At 33.8% G+C, this 24,866-nt stretch overlaps 4 protein-coding genes across 4 annotated transcripts; 3 read left to right on the top strand and 1 right to left on the bottom strand.

Annotated features, from left to right (window-relative positions):
- Positions 1-1,239: 1,239 nt before the first annotated feature.
- Positions 1,240-6,204, top strand: LOC146136100 (NAD-dependent protein deacylase sirtuin-6-like). Its single transcript, XM_083396365.1, has 8 exons — positions 1,240-1,376; positions 1,532-1,619; positions 2,215-2,373; positions 2,629-2,752; positions 2,962-3,045; positions 4,715-4,844; positions 4,988-5,100; positions 5,251-6,204. The coding sequence occupies exons 1-8, from the start codon at positions 1,311-1,313 to the stop codon at positions 5,531-5,533; spliced, it is 1,047 nt and encodes a 348-aa protein (XP_083252491.1). The 5' UTR covers positions 1,240-1,310; the 3' UTR covers positions 5,534-6,204.
- Positions 6,159-7,925, top strand: LOC146136099 (UDP-N-acetylglucosamine transferase subunit ALG13-like). The gene is made up of 4 exons (XM_083396366.1): positions 6,159-6,345; positions 6,512-6,671; positions 6,910-7,048; positions 7,311-7,925. The coding sequence occupies exons 1-4, from the start codon at positions 6,268-6,270 to the stop codon at positions 7,426-7,428; spliced, it is 495 nt and encodes a 164-aa protein (XP_083252492.1). The 5' UTR covers positions 6,159-6,267; the 3' UTR covers positions 7,429-7,925.
- A 157-nt stretch (positions 7,926-8,082) lies between these two features.
- On the top strand, positions 8,083-23,182 carry LOC146136097 (kynurenine/alpha-aminoadipate aminotransferase, mitochondrial-like). The gene is made up of 11 exons (XM_083396157.1): positions 8,083-8,088; positions 9,179-9,258; positions 9,398-9,560; positions 9,965-10,192; positions 10,385-10,447; positions 10,515-10,583; positions 10,795-10,905; positions 14,996-15,122; positions 15,534-15,742; positions 22,410-22,530; positions 22,574-23,182. Exons 1-10 carry the CDS (start codon positions 8,083-8,085, stop codon positions 22,458-22,460), a joined length of 1,107 nt encoding a protein of 368 aa, XP_083252283.1. The 3' UTR covers positions 22,461-22,530; positions 22,574-23,182.
- Positions 15,783-22,192, bottom strand: LOC146136098 (uncharacterized). The gene is made up of 7 exons (XM_083395099.1): positions 19,938-22,192; positions 19,004-19,150; positions 17,766-17,906; positions 17,424-17,567; positions 17,154-17,265; positions 16,538-16,688; positions 15,783-16,416 (listed from the first exon to the last, which is right to left on the bottom strand). The coding sequence occupies exons 1-7, from the start codon at positions 21,371-21,373 to the stop codon at positions 16,064-16,066; spliced, it is 2,484 nt and encodes an 827-aa protein (XP_083251225.1). The 5' UTR covers positions 21,374-22,192; the 3' UTR covers positions 15,783-16,063.
- Positions 23,183-24,866: the final 1,684 nt, after the last annotated feature.

Here is a 24,866-nt window from a genome sequence, read left to right as displayed (position 1 = left end):
AAAGTTTAAAAAAAATGTAGTTATCTTTTTGAAATTGTCGTTCAGTTTAACTTTTTATCAAAATTTAGTTTTGAATTACATTCAACAACATTTTAACTTTCTTCATTAGAGCAATAAACGGTACCGTATACGCAAGCCGACAGACTTAACCACCCAAGTCTGGTTTATCGCATTAAGTTGTGCTCGAACTTCGTTTTTTTGTTTAGTTGTGTATCTCAGATTTGAACAATAGTGGCCTATTTAACAGTATAGGCTACTTTAGCGTTTTTTCGCCTACGATTTGCATTTATCCAATTTCCTATTTCGATATATATGCTAAGTTTTTGTCAATTTTTCGCAATTAGGCCTAATGATATTCCGGAACACCAACCAAGATAAATTTATGTAACAATAATCAAGATAAAAATACAATGCGAACCGAGGCGGATAATAAGAACAAAATGCCTATTATGTTACATGATTTTAATTGGATTCTTACTTTCTAACGAAGGTATTATCTTCGGCGTTCCGCTTCTGTACAAATTTAGTTTGAAATCTTTTAATAGCTAAGACTCGTAAATGACTTAAGTAAGTTTGTTTAAAAATTATTTCAAAATTACGACTTTTGTGATTAAATAGGTTTTAAAATAGTTTTAAGTATAAGGAAAGTAAGTTTAACAGGATTATTACATACCTACAATCAAATGGCCGCCTAAACTATACCGGTACTCTTTCGGTATTATTATTACTAAATTTTAGACATTAAAAGAGTATTTTTCCCCCGAGGCGAGGTTATCCAATCTCTTCGTATTGAAAAATCTTCAGGTAGGCCTACTGTTTTTCTTGAAGGGGAAAACGGAGTTTGTGTGGCGGAGTCCACGGGATAAAAATGGTTAAGAAAAACTGATTTAGACTATAAATGATGTTGTTTTGAGTAATATGTGATTCTCTTTGATGAATCTTCTTCTAAACTAAAAGTTTTGCTAATTTTATCCACAAAAACGCACTTTTTTCGCGGTCCGCGCGATATACTAGAGCTGCATTTGGCGCAAGACTTCACCTGAGAATAACATGTGTTTTTTTAAATTGTTTTATGCTGTAACTTTCCTGAAATCACAGAGTAGCGTGCTTATTTTCTGGTCTTGACAGAGGGTGACCCGTATGTATTTGGCACGAATGCAAATTGCCGACAAGTTTAATTTGTTGTATCGTTTCGGATGAACGGCTACGGCTGGTGGCAAGTGAAGCATAGATATAGTTAAATAAATAATTTTGTAAATTGTACTACTAGCTGCAACTTCTAGGTAAACTTTTTAGGTAACTTTTGTCAAATGTCTGTTAATTATTCTGCAGGCCTTTCACCTTATGTTGACAAGGGAAAATGCGGTCAGCCCGAAGTAAGTTAACTCAGTATTAGTGTAAATACAAATTTAAGTTAACCAGAATAACCACATATCATTGACAAGAACCTTAAAATGTAATTAATAATTAAACTCAACTAATAAAGTTTAACCCAATAGCTTATTGATAAGACGTTATATATTTTTTTAAGAAACTAGATGATCCAAGTGACTTACACGAAAAAGCTTTAAAACTTGCTGAGTTAATCAAATCTAGCAAACGGGTGGTTGTTCATACAGGTTAGTTGTATTTTAACCATTGGTCCATTAATTTAGAAAGAGGCTATTCACTTGACAACAAAGTAGTTTAAAAATTGACCTCTAATCACTAATGGGTCCATATGGTAATTGTTAAATTCAAAATCAATTTTTTTATAATATTGTTTCACTGAGAGTTATATTTTCTGAAAGTGTTGTGCAACTGGAGGCCACTATGAAATTTGCGGCAAGTGTCCCTTCAAGTTTTTCAACAGACCATAAACTTAAAATAAAAAGGCTACCTCAATTTCCTATACATTAAAAACAACCAAGGTGCATTGTTTATGCCATTAATGAACTTGTTCATTCCAATTTTTATTGCGTTAATTCTTCTCTCCCTCTGCTATAATTTCCGGGGTAACATAGAGTATAAACCAAAATGATAAATAAATTACCATGATGTGTAAATAAATTTTATTTATTTTTGCTGCCTAAATGGCATACTAAAATCTTAATAAATACCAAGTTTATAATACTTTTAAGGTAATCAACCATTTTCCTGTATAATGTTTTGTATCTTTCTAAATTTTGGCTATTTAAAAATATATTGCAATGTAAAAACTGCACACCTTTGTAGGAGCTGGATTAAGCACTTCTGCAGGAATTCCAGATTTCCGTGGACCTTCTGGTGTCTGGACTTTGGAACAGAGGGGGCAAGCACCAAAGTTTGACAAAACATTCGAGGAAGCTGTTCCAACATTTACACACAGATGCCTTGTAGAAATGGAAAGGATGGGTGTGAATTTTACTGCTGAGAGCAGTGTAATTATATTATTGATAAAGTAGTTTTTAAGAAATGAATATCAAAAGAGGCTATTTGAAAAACATGAGTTTACCCCACTTTTATTTTTCTAGACACTATTGTTGGCAGAAGTCAAAAAAATATATAATGGTACTGTGAAATTTTAATCCAAAATATTTTTTTTCCATAACAGACAATAAAATTGAAAAAATAAATAATTGATTTACTGTAATTTGTCTTAATTGACAGATCTGGTCCATTTTGTTGTTTCCCAAAATGTTGATGGATTACATATTCGCTCCGGATTTCCTCGCAATCGATTGGCAGAGCTACATGGAAACATGTTCACTCAGAAGTGTCGACTTTGTCTTAGGTGCGTAAATAAGTAAAACTATATATATCAACAATTACCTAACAAGTTAATACCACAAATAAATAAGTTTTTTATCAGTTAACATCAAAGGTATTTAGAAATGTAGTGTTAAACTGTTTCAGACTTTTTTAATTGTAGTCCTGGAAGTTTTTGCTTTGTACAGCCAGATTTTTCAACCTGATTTTTCAAAAAAATGCTTTTTATTGCAGAGAGCAGATATTTGATACTGTTTCGCCAACAATGGCTTTAAAACTTACCGGGAGAAAATGTGGATTAAAAAAAGGCAGGGGAAGGTAACATTTGGAATTTTATGAAAAATGTTTGTCAAGTCTTTATAAAAATGTTTGGTAAAAGAGATGTCTGATATTATTGGAATAAAGCTGATACATGATACCAAATGGTAGTATCTATGCTGATTTGATGCCAAATTAATATAGAAATTAAAGCCATGATTTGCAATCAGAAAACAACAATACCTAGAAAGGTAATTTTTAGTTAACTAAAGTAGTTAACTACTACATAGTAGTCAAGCTGCCAAAGCAAATTGTGGCCTAACAAGCTGTAAAAATACCTCTGAACGTTTCAATTTCATTAATTTTGCTTGTTTGGGCATAATAATGACGTAATTTGGTATCGGATCATGTTGGATCGCCATACTTTTTGCCCCCAAAAAAAGTATTACTTTTGCTTGGTATCAAAATAAAATGTCAAGTACCGGACATCTCTATTTGTTAATGTGGTTTATTAACTTGTTTTTGTTGTTAGGCAACAGTAATGCCAAACACCTTTAGGAGCTCTCATTCCTGTAAACCAGCGGTTCCCAAACTTTTCTAACAATTTTGCCTGGCGGACCCGTTGCAATTATTTTGATATTTCGCGGCCCTATAAAATTTAAGTCAGTTAACCCATTATTCTTATAGTGCACTGGTGTAGTCACAATTCTTTCTAATGTAACAACCTTCTAACTCAGGGTGGTCCACGGTTAACTGCATCGCAGGCCACAATATTTCTTGCCTATTCTTTGCGGGCCACATAAAGTAGGCTATATGCGTACCAGGAGCCAATCAACGTTTTTCGTGGGTCATGAAATGTTTAAACATGTCACAAAGTAGCATCGAAAGACAGATACGCTCCAGAAACTTGCTTTAGTCGTCAAACTTTGGTGCGCAAATAAAATGTAATGTTAGGAGACTGGGAAAAATGGTGTGCGCGAAGCGGAAAAAATTTACGTATTTGCCAAAAAATTTAATTAGAAGACTGCATTTTATAAGCGTAGGATGTTCGCGTAAGAGAGATGTTGCATACTCCCCAATCGCTAAATTACAAGACGTTATCATATCGCGCAAAAAGATTTAATTAAGCAGATCAATTTGGCTGAAATTGCATCTTGGGGCAGGGCGTTTAGCCTCAAGTCACGGTGAAAACTGTAAAACAATACTTTCCAGCAGCGTGATCTATTTTATCGTACATTTGCTCAAAAACGCAAATATAACTTATAAGTTCGCAAAAACAGCCATTTTAGAACGAAAGTTCCATATGGGGGACATACTTCCTCTAAACTGGTCTAACACGTCCCAAAAATTAGGTGTTCTTGCCACCCTGGATCCGAATTGATGTCTGGCCTGGGTTTGGACCACCCTGTTCTAACTAATGCTAACGATTCGCTGATAGCAGGTAGTACAGCATAATAGATGCTTTATGATGTCACAAGAGACATCATAAAACACGCTATAATAAAATAATAAAGCAGAACTAAAAACAATAATGATGACAGATAGTGTTTAAAAACATAGACTAATGTTTGAAAACTTAAAAGACTAATTCGCCTTGCGGACCCTCTGAAACTGCTCTACGGACCCCATTTGGTCCGCGGACCCCAGTTTGGGAACCGCTGCTGTAAACATATTGGACATATATCCGCTTAAAATGTTTTTGGGCTGGCTTTATAAATTTGTCTTGCAGTTTTTGTAGAGGTTGGTTGCAAGACACAATTCTTGATTGGGAAGATGCTTTGCCAATCAATGAACTTAATATGTCTGAAAACTTCAGTAAAACTGCCGACCTTTCTATTGTTATGGGAAGCTCATTGCAGGTTACTGCTCTTTTTAACACCTTATTAATTATATCTATGATTTCTATTGAGTAGTTTGGTATATTATATACTTTTGATATAAATGCACAAAAACTATTAAAACACTTTAAAAAAATATTATGTTTTTTCTGTTTTAATTTTAGATTTTTCCTGCTGGAAATATTCCTTTCCTTACTAAAAAGAATGGTGGTAAAGTGGCCATAATTAACTTACAAGCAACAAGGAAAGACAAACATGCTGATATTCGCATACATGGGTTCGTTAACTGTAGTAGATTTACTTTTTACTAATTTTCATATTGCATTAGTCAAATCTTTTTACAACTTACTTCAATGTGTTTTAGATAAATTACATTAACATCGGTCCTATGATGCGAGGCTACAATTTTTTTACTTAATTTATGTAGATACATTGATGATGTGATGAAGATAGTTGCTGAACAATTGCTTGTGATGGTCCCTGAATATAGCGGTCCTCGTATCCACTTGGAATCAGTACATCCCATACCAGACTTCACATCCAATAGACAGAAGCGTGCAAAGCGTAAAAGTAGCAATGGAAGCGAAGTTAACGATGATAAAACTGATATCAAACACCTGAAAGTTAAATTTGAAAATGTTGAACAAAATGGAAAAGAAGTCAGTGAACTTAGTGGACAAAAATATGTTAAACCAGACTTAAAAGTATAGATTGTGTATTGGCTAGCTTTAGATCAAGGTATAACAGAAAAAGTGTGGGTGGCTATTGGTATAGTATAACACAAAAAAGCTTTTATTGTTACATATTAAGCTATCATCTTTAATTTTATATATAACTGTATAAACTAAAGTAAATGCTGTTCTATTTAACAACACTAACAAATTTAAAGGTTGTTTAGTACATTTGTTGTTTTATTCTGCGTTTAACCAAGTATAGTCTCAGTAGTCCTATCCCTTTGGACATGTTTTCTATTTTGCTGTTTTTTAACTTTTAATGTGCGAGACAAAACCTGTTTTGTTGATACAACTGTATTGTTTATGTTATCGTTCAATTTATTGTTGTATTGCATCAATTTTGTTGAGTTAAAAATTGTTTTGTAAGTGCATCTTATGTTTTTTTATATTCTGTTTAATGACAAAACCTGACAACATATGTTTTCGCATACATATCATTAAAAATGTGGTACTTAAATTACCTATTGTTGTCTTCTTCTATGCAATATTTTTGTTAGATACTTTGTTCACATGACCTTATGTATTTCTGAATCTTTCTGCATTTTGAACAGGCATACAATTTGCTGTTCATTTTTTTTTAGGTTTTAGTCAGTGTTTTCTTTTATTTATTTCCTAACTTTAGTTTATTAAAAGGCACTGTCTTTGCATTGTGCATTTCTTTTACAGACAACATGCAGTAGTATGTGATAATTCCCTGTAATTAATTGACAATGTCAGTGTTTGTGACAGTTGGCACAACCTCATTTGATGAACTGACACAACTCATTTCAAGCGATCCTGTTCTTAAGGTGTATTTTCCATTTATAGTGGTCATATTAACTTTTAATGTTAATGCTTATATATTGAATAGTTTGAATATTAACCTTATTTTAGTTGATTTTTTTAAAAAAACAGTTATTTGGAAACTGTTTATTTTGAGTTTTATGTTTTAATAATTTTATTTGATAAATTCAGATTTTAAAGTCACATAATTTTAAATCCGTGACAGTCCAATATGGTCGTGGAAAGTATGAGGTAACAAATTCAAACAACATTCTATCTGTTGAGGGCTACAGATATAAAAACTCAATAACAGATGATATCAAGAATGCTTCTTTGGTTATAAGTCATGCTGGTGAGCTTCTTTGTGTTATTATTTAATACTAATATAGGTTGTTTGTTTGCACAAAAAATAGTTTCAAGTTTTTTAATGCTAAAACTTGAACAGTAATGCCATTACATATTTGGGCAATGTTGGTTAGATAATATATTTTTTTCAGATTCAAAAACAGTCACATAGAGACAATCCGTTAAATTACTCTTATAGTTGGATTTTGGGCTCCTTAAGACAAATATACTAATTTTTTATATAGGTGCAGGCACATGTTTGGAGGTCCTTGGTGTGGGTAAACCACTTTTAGTTGTTGTAAATGAAAATTTGATGAACAATCATCAGATTGAACTTGCCAAGCAATTGTATGATGATGGGCATCTGCTGTACTGCACATGCAAGTAAGCTCTCTTTTTCTTTTAAGTGATTGCGATTTGCAATGATGGTATATTTATTATTTATAATTTATTTTAACCATGATTTAATTATTTGGCGTTCAATAGATGTATGCAGAATTGCTACAGTTGTAGCTAGTTTTGTCTTTATTTACTGATCGCTAAGATTTCTTGTCTAAAACTTAAAAAAAAATAGTTTTTTTTTGTCTAAACTACCACATTTCTTGTCCTGCTTCAGACTATAAAAAGTTTGTTTTTTATTTTGCAGAACCTTAATATCAACACTAAAAGAAATGGACATTTCCTCACTAAGACCACTACCCGCGACTAAAACAACAGAATTTGGAAAAGACTTTTCAAAGCACTTTAGCATCCCTTTTAGTTAAAATTGTTTATGTTTTAAGCCAGTGTTTCCAAACTTTTTTGGCTCGCAGCACACTAAAAATATCCAAAAGATATCGCTTCACACTTTTAACAGAACAACAATAGAGTCATTACAATCGCCCTTAGCACACGACCAACTATATGTAAAAATGTAACTGTCTCAATATTATTAATTTGTTATGGGTAGTGCGTATTCAAATCTAAAATGCTTGCATGTATGCCTATTGGTAATATAAATACTCTATTTTGCGAAATTAGAAAAAGTTTCGTGGCACACTTGGCAATCTACCTAGGCACACTAGTCTACACACAGCTGGGAATCACTGTTTTAAGCAGTTGTATATTTAGAGCTATCTCAGATGCAGTATAAAGTTTAATGTATTGCAATGTTTTTACTGACGAACACATTATGTATGTTTTTCTTGAAAACAGCTTGTTTTCTGCACATTTTACATTTCTGTGTAAGTTGTATAACGCAAATATATAAACAAACAAGTCTCGGTATACAAAAAGGTGCATCCCCTCAGTTGAAATTTACTTTTATGGGCGTTCAATGGGTGGAGCTCGGTTTGTTTTTATAGAGAGAGAACAAGTGTGACAGCAACGTGTTTTTGGTGAAGGGAGAGAAGAAACAGACGAAAGGAAATATTTAGCTAATGGAGGTTGAGAAAAACTAATAATAAAATATATTTTGTTTTGCTAAAGGTAGTACCTAAATAGATCTAAGAATAATACAAGAAAAACCTGGACAAACAACCGAAATGAATTTTTCAAGGTAAAGATATAAGCAATCTTACGAAAAAACACTGTCAGTTTGCCATCTGTAACTTTTTATAATTTATATGATGTAGCACTTGAGATTTTCTACTTAATGCACTATTTTTACTTGACCAAATTTAATATTTAGTGGATTTTACATGTATAATTCTTTAAAAGTCATATTAGATCATTCTTTAACAACGACTAGGCAGGCTGTTCTATACAAATATACTCTTTTAATCATTTGATTTCAAAATCTTGGTAAAAAGTTGTATTTCAATATTGTTTACAGTTTCAAAGATTTCTTAAATCTAACCCTAAATAGATGGGGACTTATGCCAATAAGTCCCCATGCCAAATTCTAGCATTAATTAGACCACACAAATTTCTAGCATTAATTAGACCACACGATGCAAAACAAGGGCCTACAACCCCGCTGGGTTCACATATGGCTACATTAATTTCACACAAAGTTAAAACTTTTCCATGGCCTTGACTATCAGTGCATACAAACTGTAAACTAGTGTTTAACCTTTTTGTTTATCATCATAATTACAAAAAAATGGTAATTGTTCATACAAGGTTTACCCAACCTCAAATAGGTTTAATTTTTTTTCTATGCATATTAAATCCTGCAAACTCTTAACTACATTTTCTAATTTTAGATTTTTGTGTCAAATGCTATGCACAAAATTTGAGCATTTAAAAAGTAACAATTGTCACTGTTAATGTTAGGTAAAGTGTTTTTTTTATTGCATGCAAGGCAAAAATTGGTATCAGTAAACAGTAAAATCATAAATTGTCATAGGTGTAGTGGACTTTGTGGATAACATTTCTAATAACCTTTTGAATTTTTAAAAAGTATGTTGTAAACAAAACAAGTCAATTAAAGTGTTTTAGTTGACAAATTAAAGAAAAATGGTCGACTGGATACAGATATCCTATTAATGCCATTAATGTGGATGCCTAAGATACAAAATTACTGTCAACTAGAGTCTTGATAAAGAGTATATTATTAACTTTTACAGGTTTATAACAAAACAAAGCTCTTTGAGGCGGGAATCTCCTATCAGGTAAACTGTCTTTTTAAATATAAGCTTAACTTGATAGTTGTTTTGCAAGTTGTATTATAATTAATGATATAACAATATGGAAAAAAATATTACTACTAAAATGGTTATGATTATCTGCCTTTTGTTTTTAATTTTGTAGAAAAACAACGGCCATAGCACTACAAAATTCCGATATTTTGTCGTTAGCCAGTGGTATGCCAAACCCAAGATTGTTTCCTTTCAAGTCAATTGATATTGTGGCAAAGAGTGGTGAAAAAATCCACTTTGGCGGTTCTGATATGGACCAAGCATTGCAGTACTCTTGATACAATTTTGTTTATTTCTAAAACTTTATTTTGGTATTATGTATTTACATTACAAGCTGATTTGCTGTTTCGTTTCAAAACAAGTTTGAGCTGGGTGTATGAATATAAAGCCTTTTTTTGTGTCTTTATCTTTCAGTGCGAAAGTTTAAATACACACACACACTGTACAACACTAGGCTAATACAATACTCTTGTATCTGGGATGACTTGAGTTGTTCCATTATATCTACCTTTATTGAATGTTTTAAATATTTCACACAATATATATTTTTTTACAATCCACACTAGTTAGACAGCACAGTTTCATCTCCAAGCACAATGTATGTGCAGTATATTGTCCCCACAATTTTGCTATTTAAAACAACTTAATTTATGAACAAGACACAATTGCTATACAATAGGTTTATTTGTGTACCCAGCTACGCCCAATGGGATGCAATCTTCTTCCTGTGGAAACAGACAAATATGGAATGATGTCTAGTTCACTGCAAACACTCATGGACAGATGGAAACCAACAGATGCAACTGATCCCGACTCTGGTATACCAAGATTATTGTACACTGTTCCCAATGGCGGCAATCCTACTGGGGCAACAGCAACCTTGCAAAGGAAAAAGGAAATATATGAGGTAAATAATATATATTATATTCGTTTTTATAAACACTGTGATGGCTGTAATGATTTCTTTTGCAGACTAATGAAACCGATTTTGTTGTACTTTTTGGTATATGTAGATAATAATTAATCCAATTGCTTATATAAAATACAACTTTATTTAAAGTTTTTTTAGTTGATAGACAAGTGTTAATGTATTTTCCAGATTGCCCAGAAATATAACATGTTAATTATTGAGGATGATCCTTATTTCTTCCTACAATTTCAAGTAAGTTAAATATGTTCATGTTTTCTTGTTTTCTGTCAAATACTTTATTTTTAACTGATATCTTTAGGATCCTGTACCCAGTTATCAATCCATTGATGTTGATGGCAGAGTTATTCGGAGTGATTCTATGTCAAAGGTGAATAAAACATACATAGATTGAAATCGTTAGAGGATTTTGCAAAGCACCTATATATAAATATTTTTAACTCTGAAGTAATATACTCGATATACTTTTTTTGTAGGTTGTATGCATGCCCATTTGCGGGATTACAACTGCCTATTATATATTACCTGTCTGGGTTTATTAATCCTATTTTTTATTGCAAAAAATAATGATTTTATAAAAGGTGATGTCATCTGGATTGCGACTTGGCTGGGTTTCTGGAGCAAATCCATTTATTCAACGTATAATACTTCACCAGCAGGCATCAATTTTACACACAAGTACTTTAGTACAGGTTGGTCAAAGGTCATGTCGCATTTTTGTTATCTCTTATAAGTTGTTATAAGATTTCATGCGATTGACTCGATATCGAGTCAAGTCCTTAGCAGTTCATTAGGTTTAATAAGCTCCATTTTAATAAGATGGGAATCTATCGAAAAGGATAGAAAGTCGGCCGTTTCTTGCAGAGTTTCCCCTCAATCAGGAGAAGATAAAACGAAGTATGTATATAGATTCGAAATCTCGAATCACCCTATATATTTGTTTACTCGGCAAACATATCAATAGTTTCGTTCGTGAGTTGTACAGGTTACAGTCTAATCTCTAATGCATCAGTATTATGAAAAACGGTTTTGCACATTAACACCGGGGAAGCAAAATAGCTGATCCTTTTAAAAACAATGATTTAGGAAATAAAACGTAACTAATTAATTGGTTACGTGGCGCCACATTTTTGGCAAGTAAGAAACTATCCAGTTTTATTGAAAACATGACATAAAGGCAACTTTTGGTACATGGGCTGTAATGCCGAACTTTTTTACTTGTATTCCGTAGAGCAGGGGTTCTTAAACTTTTTTTACCGCGGACCCCTAAAATTTTTTTTGCTTCGCATGGACCAGTGTAGGCAAGAATGTTTTAAATACGACGTCATACATTTACGTCATAATACAAACAGACTTTAGAAATTCGCGTTTTCTGTCCTAAATATGTGAACTGAGTTAATAAATTTTTTTATTGAAAAATTGATTGCCTAAATATACGCTAATAGTTAAATTAGGCCTTCATGGACCCCCTGAAACTAGTCCACGTACCCCTAAGGGGTCCTTGGACCCCAGTTTAAGAACCCCTGCCGTAGAATGTCAGTGGCACCACATCCCGTAAACTAGTAAATTAATACCACTGCATTCCTTATCATCTGGTAGCACGTACAATTGTACACTGTAAAATAAATAAAGCTCGTTGTCATTGCTTTCATGCTGTTCACCACCAACTAAACAGTATAACAAAAAAGTGTGTGATGGAGCGTTGTAGCACTCCTTGAACGCCTATACCAAGAAACGTCGCGTTAATTGTAATCGGTTTTAAAACAAGGCTGTTTCACACTTTAATTAACTAACTGTAGCCTCTAAAGTAGGAATACACAGTCAGCGCTGATATATGTGAACTATAGAAGGCTATTTGAAATACGCGTAACGGATCCATGTAGGCACTATGTCCACAAAAAAAACATTGTTTTTTGAATTGGTATGACAATTTTTTTAATGAAGCCATGAAACTGTTCTTACGAGAGTCGAGAACGCAAAAAATAGAGATGGCGTCACAAAGTTACGTCATAGAGGGAAGTCTAAAACAAGTAGGCCTAACTTAAAAAAATCGTAGGTTATTGTTCGATGTGGTGAATAAATATGCAACTAAAATCTTTGTTTAAATACATCTAAAGTACGGCGTACCTACAAATCTATACCCAGAGACCGTTCCGGCAGAACGGAATTTTTTTTACCGGAGCGCCGTTCCGGCTTACTTGAACATAACCACTGCCTATTTCTGACCGCTAATATCATTATCTTTTACCCGCTTGGCTTGAAGCTTACTGCCCACGCCTCCGGGCTCCCTCCTTTCTCTTTTAACAAACATGCGGGATAATAAACCAATCTGCGAAAATATTGGTCATTGGGCGTATGTTGGCGTTTTTGTAATTATCGCAGGAGACCAAACCTTAACAATTGCTTGTTAAGCTTACACTGAAAATAAACTTTAGTTTGGGGTAATGGGTATCATTTTAGCATTTTTAGTGCCAATGTTTAAGGGTTTGGAATCCGGTTCAGTTTTGGTTCCGGTTCGGATACATTATTAGTTGTGTTAAAACAAAAATTGTGGATCAATAAATGTAGAGATTTATTATTGAATTGTAACTCGTATTAAATCTAAGTTACGTGACGTATTAAAACACAAGCAGATTATTATTGAAATATCCAAAAAAAATAAAACGTTTTATTGAACGAATATTATTTTTTTACACAAATTAACATGAATAGAAATATGACGTCATGCTGAAGTGAACCGCTTTTTTGACAGGTTCGGGTTATTTTCTGCTACTTGAAATCTTAAAAACGGTTTAGGTTCGATTATGGTCCGGAAAAATTGGCCCTGAACCTGTTCATAAAGTTCCGGTTTAGGTTAGGTTTAATGCCAGTGTTCTTTATTAACTCAGCCATTCCATAGACCAGGATTGCACAACCTGCGACTACACTGACGCATGCGGTCGTTGATAGTACTTTGCCCAAGTTTGAGAAAACATGAGTGTAGGCGACCGTACGTTGATACAAACGTTTTGTCCACTTTCTTTAAGTGGAAATTAGGCTAAACTAGGCTAAACGTGAACAAGGTTTTCATGTTGTACGCTATAGGCCGTCCCCGGTTTGCTGTGATCTGTGTAATGCAAAAAGCTTCCCGGCGGAATCTATGACAACGAGGCTCGCCACATTGAAAAGAGTATATTAATAGGCGAGGCTTGGTTTATATAAGAAGGCAGCTAACGTACGAATAGCATAGCTGTTTTTTTCTAGGTCTCCAAATAGACCTCGTGGAGTTTAAAATAACAATGAAAGCTTGTAATAATTTACAACAGTACAAATGTATTAACTTATAGGCAGCTATCGGGATGTGCGATACTTTACATTTTGTTTCGATACAGATGTTTAAAAACAGAAAGTATTCCGCGATATGGTCAGATACCGAAAAACGTCCATACCAGGGCCGGATCCAGGGTCACGATGCGATGCCATCTCCAAACTATACGTTATCTTCTTGACTTACACTACCAAAATGTAATGAAATTCGCCCTTCGAGGGAATCTTCTGTGATTTTGCAATATGTTTTGCCAATTTTAAGCTTTTCACCTTTTCTATGTGTCCGGGTAGCCTATCGCTGTGTGAACTTAAAACAAAAAAGTTCTGCCATAATATCTAGTTAACGCAATGTTTGCTGTTTGTGAAAATCAAAAAAAGTCTTTTCCAGGCGGCTATTGTATCGTGAGTAACGCAAATCTAAATTCTAAACCGAGATAAACACAATGTATGCCTTATTTTTTCCTGCAAACTTTAACGTGATTTAGGTACAGCCATTTAGTTGCGCAGTTAATAGTGCTAATCTTTTCCTGTGCCTGATGCGTCATGTCTCTTTTTAACAAACCTTTTGCCTTCTCGAAACCAATTTTTTCGCGCTTTTTTTACGATTAACTTTAGGCTACTTAAGTTGCAATAGCAAACCAGTTCGTTCGAGATAGTGTTGAAAGTATAGGTCGGAATGGCGTTCTGGTAAAATAATTTGTGCAATACGCCGTATCGGTAAATAAATGTTAATACTAGGCCATGTAACTTTTTTAAACAGGCCAACTCCTTGAATTATATAAGACTAAGATTTCAATTGCATGTTTCTGCACGATATCCTCGGATTTCCTAAAGTTACTGGTTTACCTTGTGAACACTCGCATGCGTTAAGGAATTGTTTAATCGTTCCGGTGAGAAAATTATTTGACTTTCACCCCTGGTTCGAGTACAGCACGATGCTTTTATAATCAGACGTCACAGACTGGTATCGGGTCGGCAATGATACCAACCTAGTATCGGGCAAGGGGGCATCGGCTCCGATCCGATATTAGGCCTATATAACAAAAACTTCAAGGAATTGATCAGCAATTCATCCCTGCGGTGTAAGGTAATGTTGGGTTCAAAGTGGGAAGAATGCCATTTTTGCTTACACAAGAAGTAAAGATACCATATTTTTTTAGTAACGCTAAATTCTATCTATAGGTCGTTGAGCTGGTCTTGAGTAATGAGTTTTTTTTCTGTATCTTTTGGAAAAACTTTGCGTGAAATATATCATCATTATTTTTCTTAATACTACTGTTACTGTGTAATATATGCCAGTCTCATTTTCAAGCAAGATATCATTTGAAACTAGATTAAGCAAAAAATAGAAAAAAACTGGAAAAAATCTATAGGATAACAATTTAATTAAAAAAAAGTTATTATGTCAAAATTTGAGAATGCTTTGATAAAAATTTCAGGAATGGTTTTATGAATTACATACAATACTTTTTGCAGATGATGATGAGTCGACTTTTTGACGAATGGGGAATGGAGGGATTTACTTCTCACATTCAACAAATAAAAGATTTCTACAAGAAACAGAGAGACGTCTGTCTCAAAGCTTGCAGCACGCACCTTACAGGTTAAACCACTTAAGGGCTCTGAGTAGGTATTTTTCCAAAAATGAAGTGCTCAGAACGAGATGCCTTTGAACAGTTCTGCGAGGTCGGTTTTAAACAACCCGATTTCGACTCCAGCCAAATTAACCTAATCAATCGAGTCCCATGTAGCCTTGTATTCAACCCATTCCTGTTACCAAAATAGGGTGGATTTGCAGCAATCAACTAAGCGGGATCATAGAACTCGCCCACCCACATATTAAAATATTCTACATTATGCTATCCTCTTTAACAATGTGCGGTTACTGTTCAAGCGAACGTCAGATTTTGGGAGTCCTAACACGTAACAGTTTTACTCAAGTTTGGCTTTACAACAAAACTTTGCTTACAAAGCCATTCAAATGCTAAAAAACAAAAAAAAAATTTTGATGCAGGATTGGCCGAATGGAATGAACCAACTGGCGGAATGTTTTTATGGATAAAACTTAACGGAATCGCCGACACAACAGACCTTCTCCAGCGAAAAGCACTGGAAAAGAAAGTCCTTGTACTACCAGGCTCAGTATTCGAGGTGGTGGAGGGAACGCCGTCAGCCTACTGCAGGATATCTTATTCGTTTGCGACGGAAGAAACCATGAACGAGGTTAGTTAGTTGCCTTTAAAGTGCTAAATGTTAAATCAAAATTGATCAGAACACAATTTATTTTAAACTTGCTAATACTAATCAATTGCAATATATATAAATATATTAATATTTAGACATTTACAATGACCTATCACAAAGACAGAGAAGTGAATAATTTGAAACGCGGCAGCCATGAAAACGACATCAATACGTTTTGCGGGAGTATACATTATGCAGCCCAATAATAATAAGATGGTTTATTAGTAACTTTTGCACATTTTACGTTTTGATTTGTCCAGCAAATCCTTTCAAAATCTACACGTGTCACGAATAACATTGTCACACAGATGTTTCGTAGGAATGGAATTGTGTATCCACAACTGAGCTAATTGTGTGGATATAGGGGCCTTCTGTAGCAGAACAACCATCTGATTGTTGGTTTTCTTTGAACTGAACATTTCTACCAGGTGGTGTTATCGTTGGTGAGGTATTAAACTGATCATCTTCACGACTAGTAGTTACTTGGCTGTCGTCGCCTGTACCACTGTTAAGCCCTCTGGAAGAATGCGGTCCGTCATATAAAATGTCCTCCTTTGGGCTGTAGTTGGTAGGATGGCCAGTTTGGTGGAACGGGGACTGGTTGTTATGAACATCAACCCGAACATGGCTAACTCCAGGGGTGTCTGCTTCATCTATTTAAGTACAACATTTTCTGGTTGTGTTACCCAGAAATTACAATTTATACTCCGTTAAATTCCATTATCATTACATTGCCAGGGTTGTTTCAAATGTTTGAAAATAAAATAAATGTACCTTCTGATGTTTGACTTCCATTATCGCTGGAATTGGTCGGAGGCTGCCCCATCCACTTCTTGAGTGTAAACACGGAGCCAACTGAAGTGGCGAGAGTGTGACTCCGTTGCATAACACTACTGCTTAACTTCTCTATGTTGGTGTTGATGTCCTACAAATAAGTAAAATATGATAACCTGTGAAAAGAAGAAGTTAAGCAGTACTATATGAAGTAGACATTTTAAGACTAAATCAGGGGTTCTTAAACTTTTTTCACCGCGGACCGGGCGGACCCCTAAAAAATTTTTTTGCTTTGCATGGACCCCGGTAGACAAGAAATGCTCCAAAATTACGTAATAAATTGACGTCACAATACAAATAGACTTCATGACTCTGTTATTTCGGTCCGAAAAATGTGAAAGTTAAATGGAGTCTAACTATACATTCAGTGCAAAACCGTTTAATTTTGAATTAAAGTGTTTTCTTTTAAAAATTCTTTAATTAGGCCTTTATGGACCCCCAAGGGGTCCATGTACCCCAGTTTAAGAACCCCTGGACTAAATAAAGAGCTTTGAATGATTAACCATGATGGGGAACACAAAATAATTGTTAACGGAAGTCAATGATTTATTTTTACCTGCATGTTTGGCATAGAGATGGTTGGCATTGATATACTCGGCATGGAAATGCTGGGCATTGAGATACTTGGTAACTGCATTCCACTGGGCATCTCTATGTGCAGTCGTCCCCTTTAAAACACATTTGTTTTGTATAATAAGGGATTTCCGAACTTTATATTTACATATTACTTTTAACAAGAATATTAACAGCTCCGCTGGTTAAAACAAGAAGTTTTTTGTTGTTAGATATTGAAACAAGAATATTGGTTTTTAAAGAGATTTGCTACCTGAGATTAGCAGCATATTCCCACATGTTAGCAGAGAACTCAGAATGTCTTGCGTCGTACAGCGTTTTTTTAACAGTGTGGGCTCCCTTCACTACAGTATCCAGGAACATTTGCTGACAGGTGTAATCATATCGACTGTAATGTCTGGAACAAAATATAAAAATTATATTCATAAATAATGAATGTACACTTAATTTGTGCTTAACAACAAGCAATACAATCTTACTTTTGTAATTAGTAATAAATTACCAAGAACGGCTTTACAAATAAAAAGTTCTACTAGTTTAAAATGTTGGTAAATAGAATTGTTGAGATTTTTATTTTAGGACAAATAAATGTTACCTATTAGCATTAAGTGAAGCCATCGATTCATCCATAGACTTTGAACGATGTTTAATTGGTGGATTTACTTTTACTTCATCTTTTTGAGCCTGAAGTGCCTTCTTGTAAAGTCTCTTTTTCTCAATGTGTTCACATATGTATCTACAAAACAGTTAATGTGTTATCTCTGTGCGTCCCACAAAACTTGATTGACACTCAACTATACATTAATGTTGGCTGTGCTTCTGTGTGCACAGGAAGTCGCATACTACAAGAATGCCTATTAACAAGAATTACACTAACCACTGAGTCAACATTATTGAACAGCTCTGATATATTTTTCAAACAAATATTGGGCTTTAAATCCTCAAACTGTTACATCAATATTAGTTTGGTTTTGTGCGCAATTGTCTCATTCTAAATCTATAAATCAGGTGGAACTGTTTAACGACAAATTGAATTCCAAATCTTGACAAAATTGCACAACTTTAGGTTGTGCTTTAGGTTCAAGTCAAAAAACTGTTTCATTTATCATATCTGAATTTTATCACACCTAAAACCTTACAAAGTTGCAAACCTATTAAATATTAAAGTGTTAATAGGCTGAATGCCTTACCTAGCTATTCTGTAAGGGTATTATGTTTAAATAATTGTTTTTAAAACATTAAGATTATCTCCACTTAGCATTACATGGGCTAGTAATTGAATTGGAAAATTATTGACAACAAGTAGGGTGAAATCATGGGGTGCAATGGCTGGAAAAAACACTAATTAGCACAGCTTTTTAGTGCATGTCTAAAGGAAGCACTATATCTTATGACAGGCACTTATCCAAACATGTCACTGGCTTCTGTACAAATCATGGCAGTATTTTATTACATGCAAATGAATGTTTTAATTAAATATATGGGAAAATTAGATTTATAGGATACAAATCTGTACTGTTATTGTTAACATAGGAGATACCAATATAATATTAAAATCAGTTTTTAAACAGAATTGTGATGTACACTTGATTGATAAATTTTGTTCATTACACAAGATGTATAGGTTTTTTTGAGTAATCAATTGATGATAGTTTCCGTTCTAATTGGATTATTAGTCTTTCTGCAAAATGATGACAATAAACTCACTAGATACTGGTACAATGTAGATTGTTTGGTGTGATGCTTACCTGGATAAATTGTTAGAACTGCAAATTATACTTACCTTTGTTTTCAATTAGTATAACTGAACATTTTCTTGCACAAATTACTTACACAAACATATTGATGAGATTCACAACAACAGCCACAATGAAAGCAGTACAAGCGACAGTCAGCAGGATAATGGTACTAGTCTGGCTTAAAATTACTCCGAGCGCAACATTTCCCTCAGCCGAAGTGACATTGTTATCAGCAATACATCTGTAAAGCAAACACACTGTTTGTTGATAACACTGTACTGAATAAAAATAAAAAAAAAGACAAGAATGAATATAAACTAATATCGTTTACAGCAGTGGTTCCCAACCTGAGGGTGGCAAGAGGTTGTCAGGGGGTCGCGGTGTATTATGTGCTGAACGAAAAATTGACAAAATACAACACAATACAAACAAATTAGAAGTGTAAGGAGAAAAAGAATGTGTCAGTCTAACAATTATGTTATTGGCTAGTTTTTGAGTCACTTAAACCAATGGAAGAAATTGGGGTCGCGTAGGTTCTTGAAAATTGGAAAGAGGGTCGCGACAACAAAAAGGTTGGGAACCACTGGCTTACAGGGATGTGTGATATAATTATTTATTAATGCTCTATTAGCATTACAACTATTATTTGGAAAACAGGTACAACAAACAAAAATTGATAAAAATAAAATCCAAAGATCATGTCAGACATATGCGACTTTATTTTTTGAAATTCTTAATCTAGGGATAATATGCTGATTTAAATTTCAAATCATAGCTAAAATACTAGTTAATATTAGACAAAAATATCTGTTTAGCACTGATAATACCACCTGGCACCTAATATTACCTGAACTAAGTGCCTGTATTTAACATTTCTTGATATTACAACAATGTTATTTTATTGGAGGAATGAGTTGCACACTAAATTTTTCGTTTGCAAATGTCATGGGGGTTTTATTTTATTCTGATAAAAATACACACAATACATGTTGTATTTGTAAAAACTAGGTTTTAACCACCAATCTGACCTGTATACTCCAGTTCTTGGTAGCTGCAACTTCTTTACAGTCAGTGTTTCCCCAAACTCACTGAGCGAGAATGTGTCCTGTTGGTTGCTGTTGGCACCAAGACTTAAAAGTGATATTGCTTCTCCATGAGGGGTTAACCAATATACAATTGGTTTTGGAACCCCTTGCGCTAAGCATGTAACTTTTCCATTCTGATATTCAAATGCTGTCATATTGGTTGGAGGTTTTATCGACGCATTTTGGCAGTTTAAACTCTCTGATGGTATAGATTCCAGATATTTGTCTTTGTTGATATTAGGTTGGTGACAAATAAACCTTTTGTCATAAACTGGATTGTTTTTCAGCCATAATTGAAGGTTAAACAGGAAGCAGTCGCAAGACCACTGATTAAACTTCAAATCTAAACTAAAATTATCAGAAGAGAACTTTTCTAGGATATCATGAGAAATGTGCTGAAGAAAGTTGTGAGAAATATTTAGGAATCGAAGAGAAATTAAAGAATTTAAAGAAGAGGGTGTAATTGAAACTAGTCTGTTCCACGACAAATCTATCACTTCAAGTTTTTTAAAGCAATTTCCAGTGAATGATGATTGAGAAAGAAGTGATATTTTATTGCCATGAAGGTTAAGAATAGAGAGGTTTTGTAAACCTGCCAGCAGACCTTGACAAGAAGGTATTTGAAGTAAAGAGTTTGCCTGCAAGTCTATATAATTAACCCGAGCAGGTAAATATCTGCAATTTTTGCAGCTGTTATCTGCATTAAAAGTGTACATGGCCTTCACATTTTGTGCAAGCAATGTTGATAAATTTTGAAGGTTCGACAAATTGAAATTTTCATTGAAAGGATTTCCAGAAATGGCAATTTTCTGTAGTGATAACAACTGATTTATATTTGAGGTACTTTGCATATCGTTGTTTTGAAGATAAAAAGACTTAAGATTTGGTAACTGCTGATGAACTATTGTTATATCCATGAGATTGTTGTTAGAAACATCAATAACTTCTAGATTGCTACGTAATAAACTTGCTGGAGAGCCAGTAAATGTGTCAAGCACATTTGATGATAAATTTAACTGATTTAGATGTTTACATGAACTAACATAATCCAAAGAAAAATGTGTTAAATTAGTTTTGCTTAAAGACAACTTAGTTAAATGTTTTAGATTATTTAAATATTTCAACTCTTTGATGCGGAAACAAGTTATTGTAAGAGTTTGGATTGATGGAATGCTTTGCAATGAATCCAACGTAAATACATCAGAACATATTCCAAGGTGTGTTTTGTTTAAAACGCGGTTGCTTTCACAGGTGATGGCATACCCAAATGGATACTCTTTTTGTTGTAAGCAATCACAAACCTTTGGACATTGCACTGATACAATTAGTCTGCATTGTAGAGATAAAATAAAGAGAACTCCCACAAGTGATGAATCCATTCATACGTTGAAATAAAATCTAGGAAATGCACTTCTTTTTTTTCTTCTCATTAGTGCAAGTTAAAGCAACCTTATTAACAATTGGATTTGGCCTGAAAACAAACGTTTGTTATTTGTCATGAACAAAATGGGCAGCTACCATTTTTATCCAAAGTTTAATCCTATAGAATTCTTAAAACATTAATGAATGTCCTGCAACTGGGTATCTAACTTGAGAAATATAGTACAGTACCCAAATCCAGTTGCCTCATATGTAAGAATGAGCCAGCCAAAGAAGAATTAGTTTGAAACTCCACGAATTACATGATATATTAGATTAAAAAAAATGTACCATTTTAGGGGCAAAGCTAAAGGCAAACAGACCAGGATATCTGTGTATCGTTATTAAAGTACTTTCACTGCCTTTAGAAATAAATCGGGTTGTAAATTTTCAAAACCGTAGATAGTACTGTAAAATTTTTAGTTAAGCACCCAGGCAAGTAGCCATTTTTTATGGATAAAGGACAGTGCATTGAATGATGAAAATATTACAACATTTTTTGGAGCTAATACCTTACTGTACTGATTCAGCACTATACCATTGTGAAGGCTGAAACCTACAACTTACCCAAAATGTATTAACACTTATTAAACCAGCAATCAAACTAGGGAGACCTAGAAGCCACCACTTGTGTTATGTTAACCTACAACAGGTTAAGAACCACCGACTTTTAACTACAAATATAGTTTTGTTAACGTAAACAAACTTTGCGAAGTCTTGACGCTCATCTAATAATGGTTAAAAGTAAATGTGATCTTTGTAAAGGAAATTCACCACTGAAGTTAAATATTTTTAAAAATACTCCTACAATACAAACTAAAAAACGTCAACGCAAAACCAGGTTAGGGTTAAAAGCCACAATCGTGCATCCGTTTTGTCACCTTTGTTGTTCCTAAGAAACCAGCGATGCGTGATGCATGAAGTTTGGCAAAAGTTCAGTTTTGCGAACCTATTATCTAAACTTTTATTTTACAATATTATTTTTGTTTTAAATAGGCTTTGCGGCGACTGGCGGACCTCATAAAAGATGAAAAAAACAGCTGTTAATCCTAAAGCCATATATAATTTGAAGGTGTTTTTTACTTTTATGATTTTTCGTTTTAAGCCATCATGTACTGTAGGCCTACTCTCAAGCACTAAGAACAATCCAAACAAAGTCTATATCGCAATAAGAGTTGAAACTAGGAGCGAGTAGGATTTAAACATCGTCCTACCTAACCCCACTACTTACCTTGTGGCTAGCTCTTTCTGTTATTTATTTCCGCCCTCTTAAACGTACCATATCACTTCTTAATTGTCATATATGTGTTATTTAGGACATTGGGTTTTGTAACGACGTAGATATTAGCTTACTTGATATTTGGCTTTATTCTGTCGTTGGTGTAAATAGTGTGGTATTATAAATACTTCCGCTTTACAAAATGTCGCGCTATAGGTCTTACAGTGTGTTCCCTACGTACTTAACGTAAAATTATGTCATTTTATACTATTTAAAGCTTATGGTTATGTAAGTGGTTTGTGAATAGAAGCAAAGTCGTTCCAGTAAAAAACTAGGCTACATGAAATTACATTTTGTTACCACCAGGTTAATACAACGTTTTACACTAATAACATATACACAGGATTTTTTGTCCTATTATGATTTATGTTAATCCTAAATTCGATTTTGCAACTTTATAGTGTATACGATTTTAAATTGCTTACTTTTTCGTAATAAACAATTGCATGACATGTTTGTAAAATTTGAAGAGATATACGGCTATTGAAGAAGTCGAACCCTTCTGGAATTCATGTTCAGTTCGGATTCAATATGGTTACTTAATGTATTCACTGAACAATATAAATGCGCCTTTTTAGAGTGTGCAATGTTTTGCCGTAATCTTTTGCGATATTGTTGTTTCGCCTGTCACTGATATGTAAGTTTAACAATCACTTAATGGTCGAATAGAAACTTTATGGGGTTACAGTTTGTATAACTTATACAGTAAGTTTATCTGTTTTATGTAGCCTATGCTCATGTCGCCAAATTTAACCCTTGAAAAAGCCTTTCGTAACCCTTTTTCGTAGGTGTACTTTTTGTTAGCGAACAAAACATAACATATTGACATATATAAGTTCGAAGTTAATTGAATGGTCATGTTTTCCAATTACTTCAGCAATTTTCTTGAATGTTGGATAAAACTTGGAACTATTGTGTGTTCATCGGTTCTCGTAATACATCATTGAACAAATTGCCAAAAATTGCACTAAATATTTTACAAGCTGTGTCAAATTTAAACTTGTTTATAAAAAGCTTGTTTGGTTTGGGTTCAACTCCCTGAACCAAACCAGTAATTATATATTAGCAAACAAAACTTATTAGAAATCAGTGGCCGTAACGAGTCGAGTTTTGCGCATGCGCAGAAGGGCAGTATTGAGTCGCACATGTTTTGGGTAAAAAGTGTTTTCTTGTTTAGCACAAGTTACGTGGCACGTGGGTCCTCCTTGAGTACGTGTTAAGTCGTGTTGGAAACCACTGGATTACAAAGTTACTGTTAATAATGACCATAGAGTGCAAAGATATTTCGCGTTTCAGTGTTTTTACGTCGATAGTCGTTTTGTATGAGGTAACAACGTCAACACTTGTTTTTATAGTTATTTAACATAGTAAGCAGGTTTAGTATTTTGCAGTTTTTTATTCACTATTCCGCCACATAGAGTTTATAAAAATAGTTGGCACTCCTAAAATTAATCGTTTTTCGGATGACTCCTAATTCGTTGCCTCTGAGGTGTACGAAATAAATGATTATATTACTTTGTAGGCTAAACGCTAAACCCCCTGTACGTTTATAGCCTTTGCACAATTAAAATATATATTTGTGATTTAATTGCTCCTATATGCAAACAGATCAAGCTATCTTAACTTAATGTGAAAATTACATCAATTAAATATACAAGTGGCTCAGTTAAACAAAGAATTAATTTTAAAAGAACTAGGATCTATTATAAACTATATGTTTGTGTGTGTCTGTTTTGATACAATATAGGGTGCAGGTCTATAATCCTACCACTTTTTTAAAATAACAAAATGAGTTGTTTAAATTGCAAGGAAGAAATAAATATAGGTGAATAAATAAAATTAAAAAATTATTGAACTTGACTCAATGACAAAGTGCACCTGCGAGTTTTTTTCAACCTCTAAAAGTGCACCCAAAAAAAATCTAAACATTTTTTTCATGTGTACACGCAAGATCTTGTTAATACTTTCCAAACTGGCAATATAAATGCCAGCCCCCAAGTTAAACATAATCTTTTTCCTATATTTGAAAATTGTGAACATCTCCGGTAATCATATAATAATACAAACATTGGAAATTTCAAGGACTTGGTCTTACAATGTTTGTAAGTTGTTTGTTCGTGTTTTCTATACTAAGTCCGTCACTCTCATAGGGTTTGAATATAATTCATTTTTAA

This window comes from Ascidiella aspersa, chromosome 8 (assembly GCF_963924565.1).
Source record: "Ascidiella aspersa chromosome 8, kaAscAspe10.2, whole genome shotgun sequence".
Lineage (NCBI taxonomy): Eukaryota > Metazoa > Chordata > Ascidiacea > Phlebobranchia > Ascidiidae > Ascidiella > Ascidiella aspersa.
Note: the sequence above shows the minus strand (reverse complement) of the source record. Positions and strands in the feature narration are given on the sequence as shown.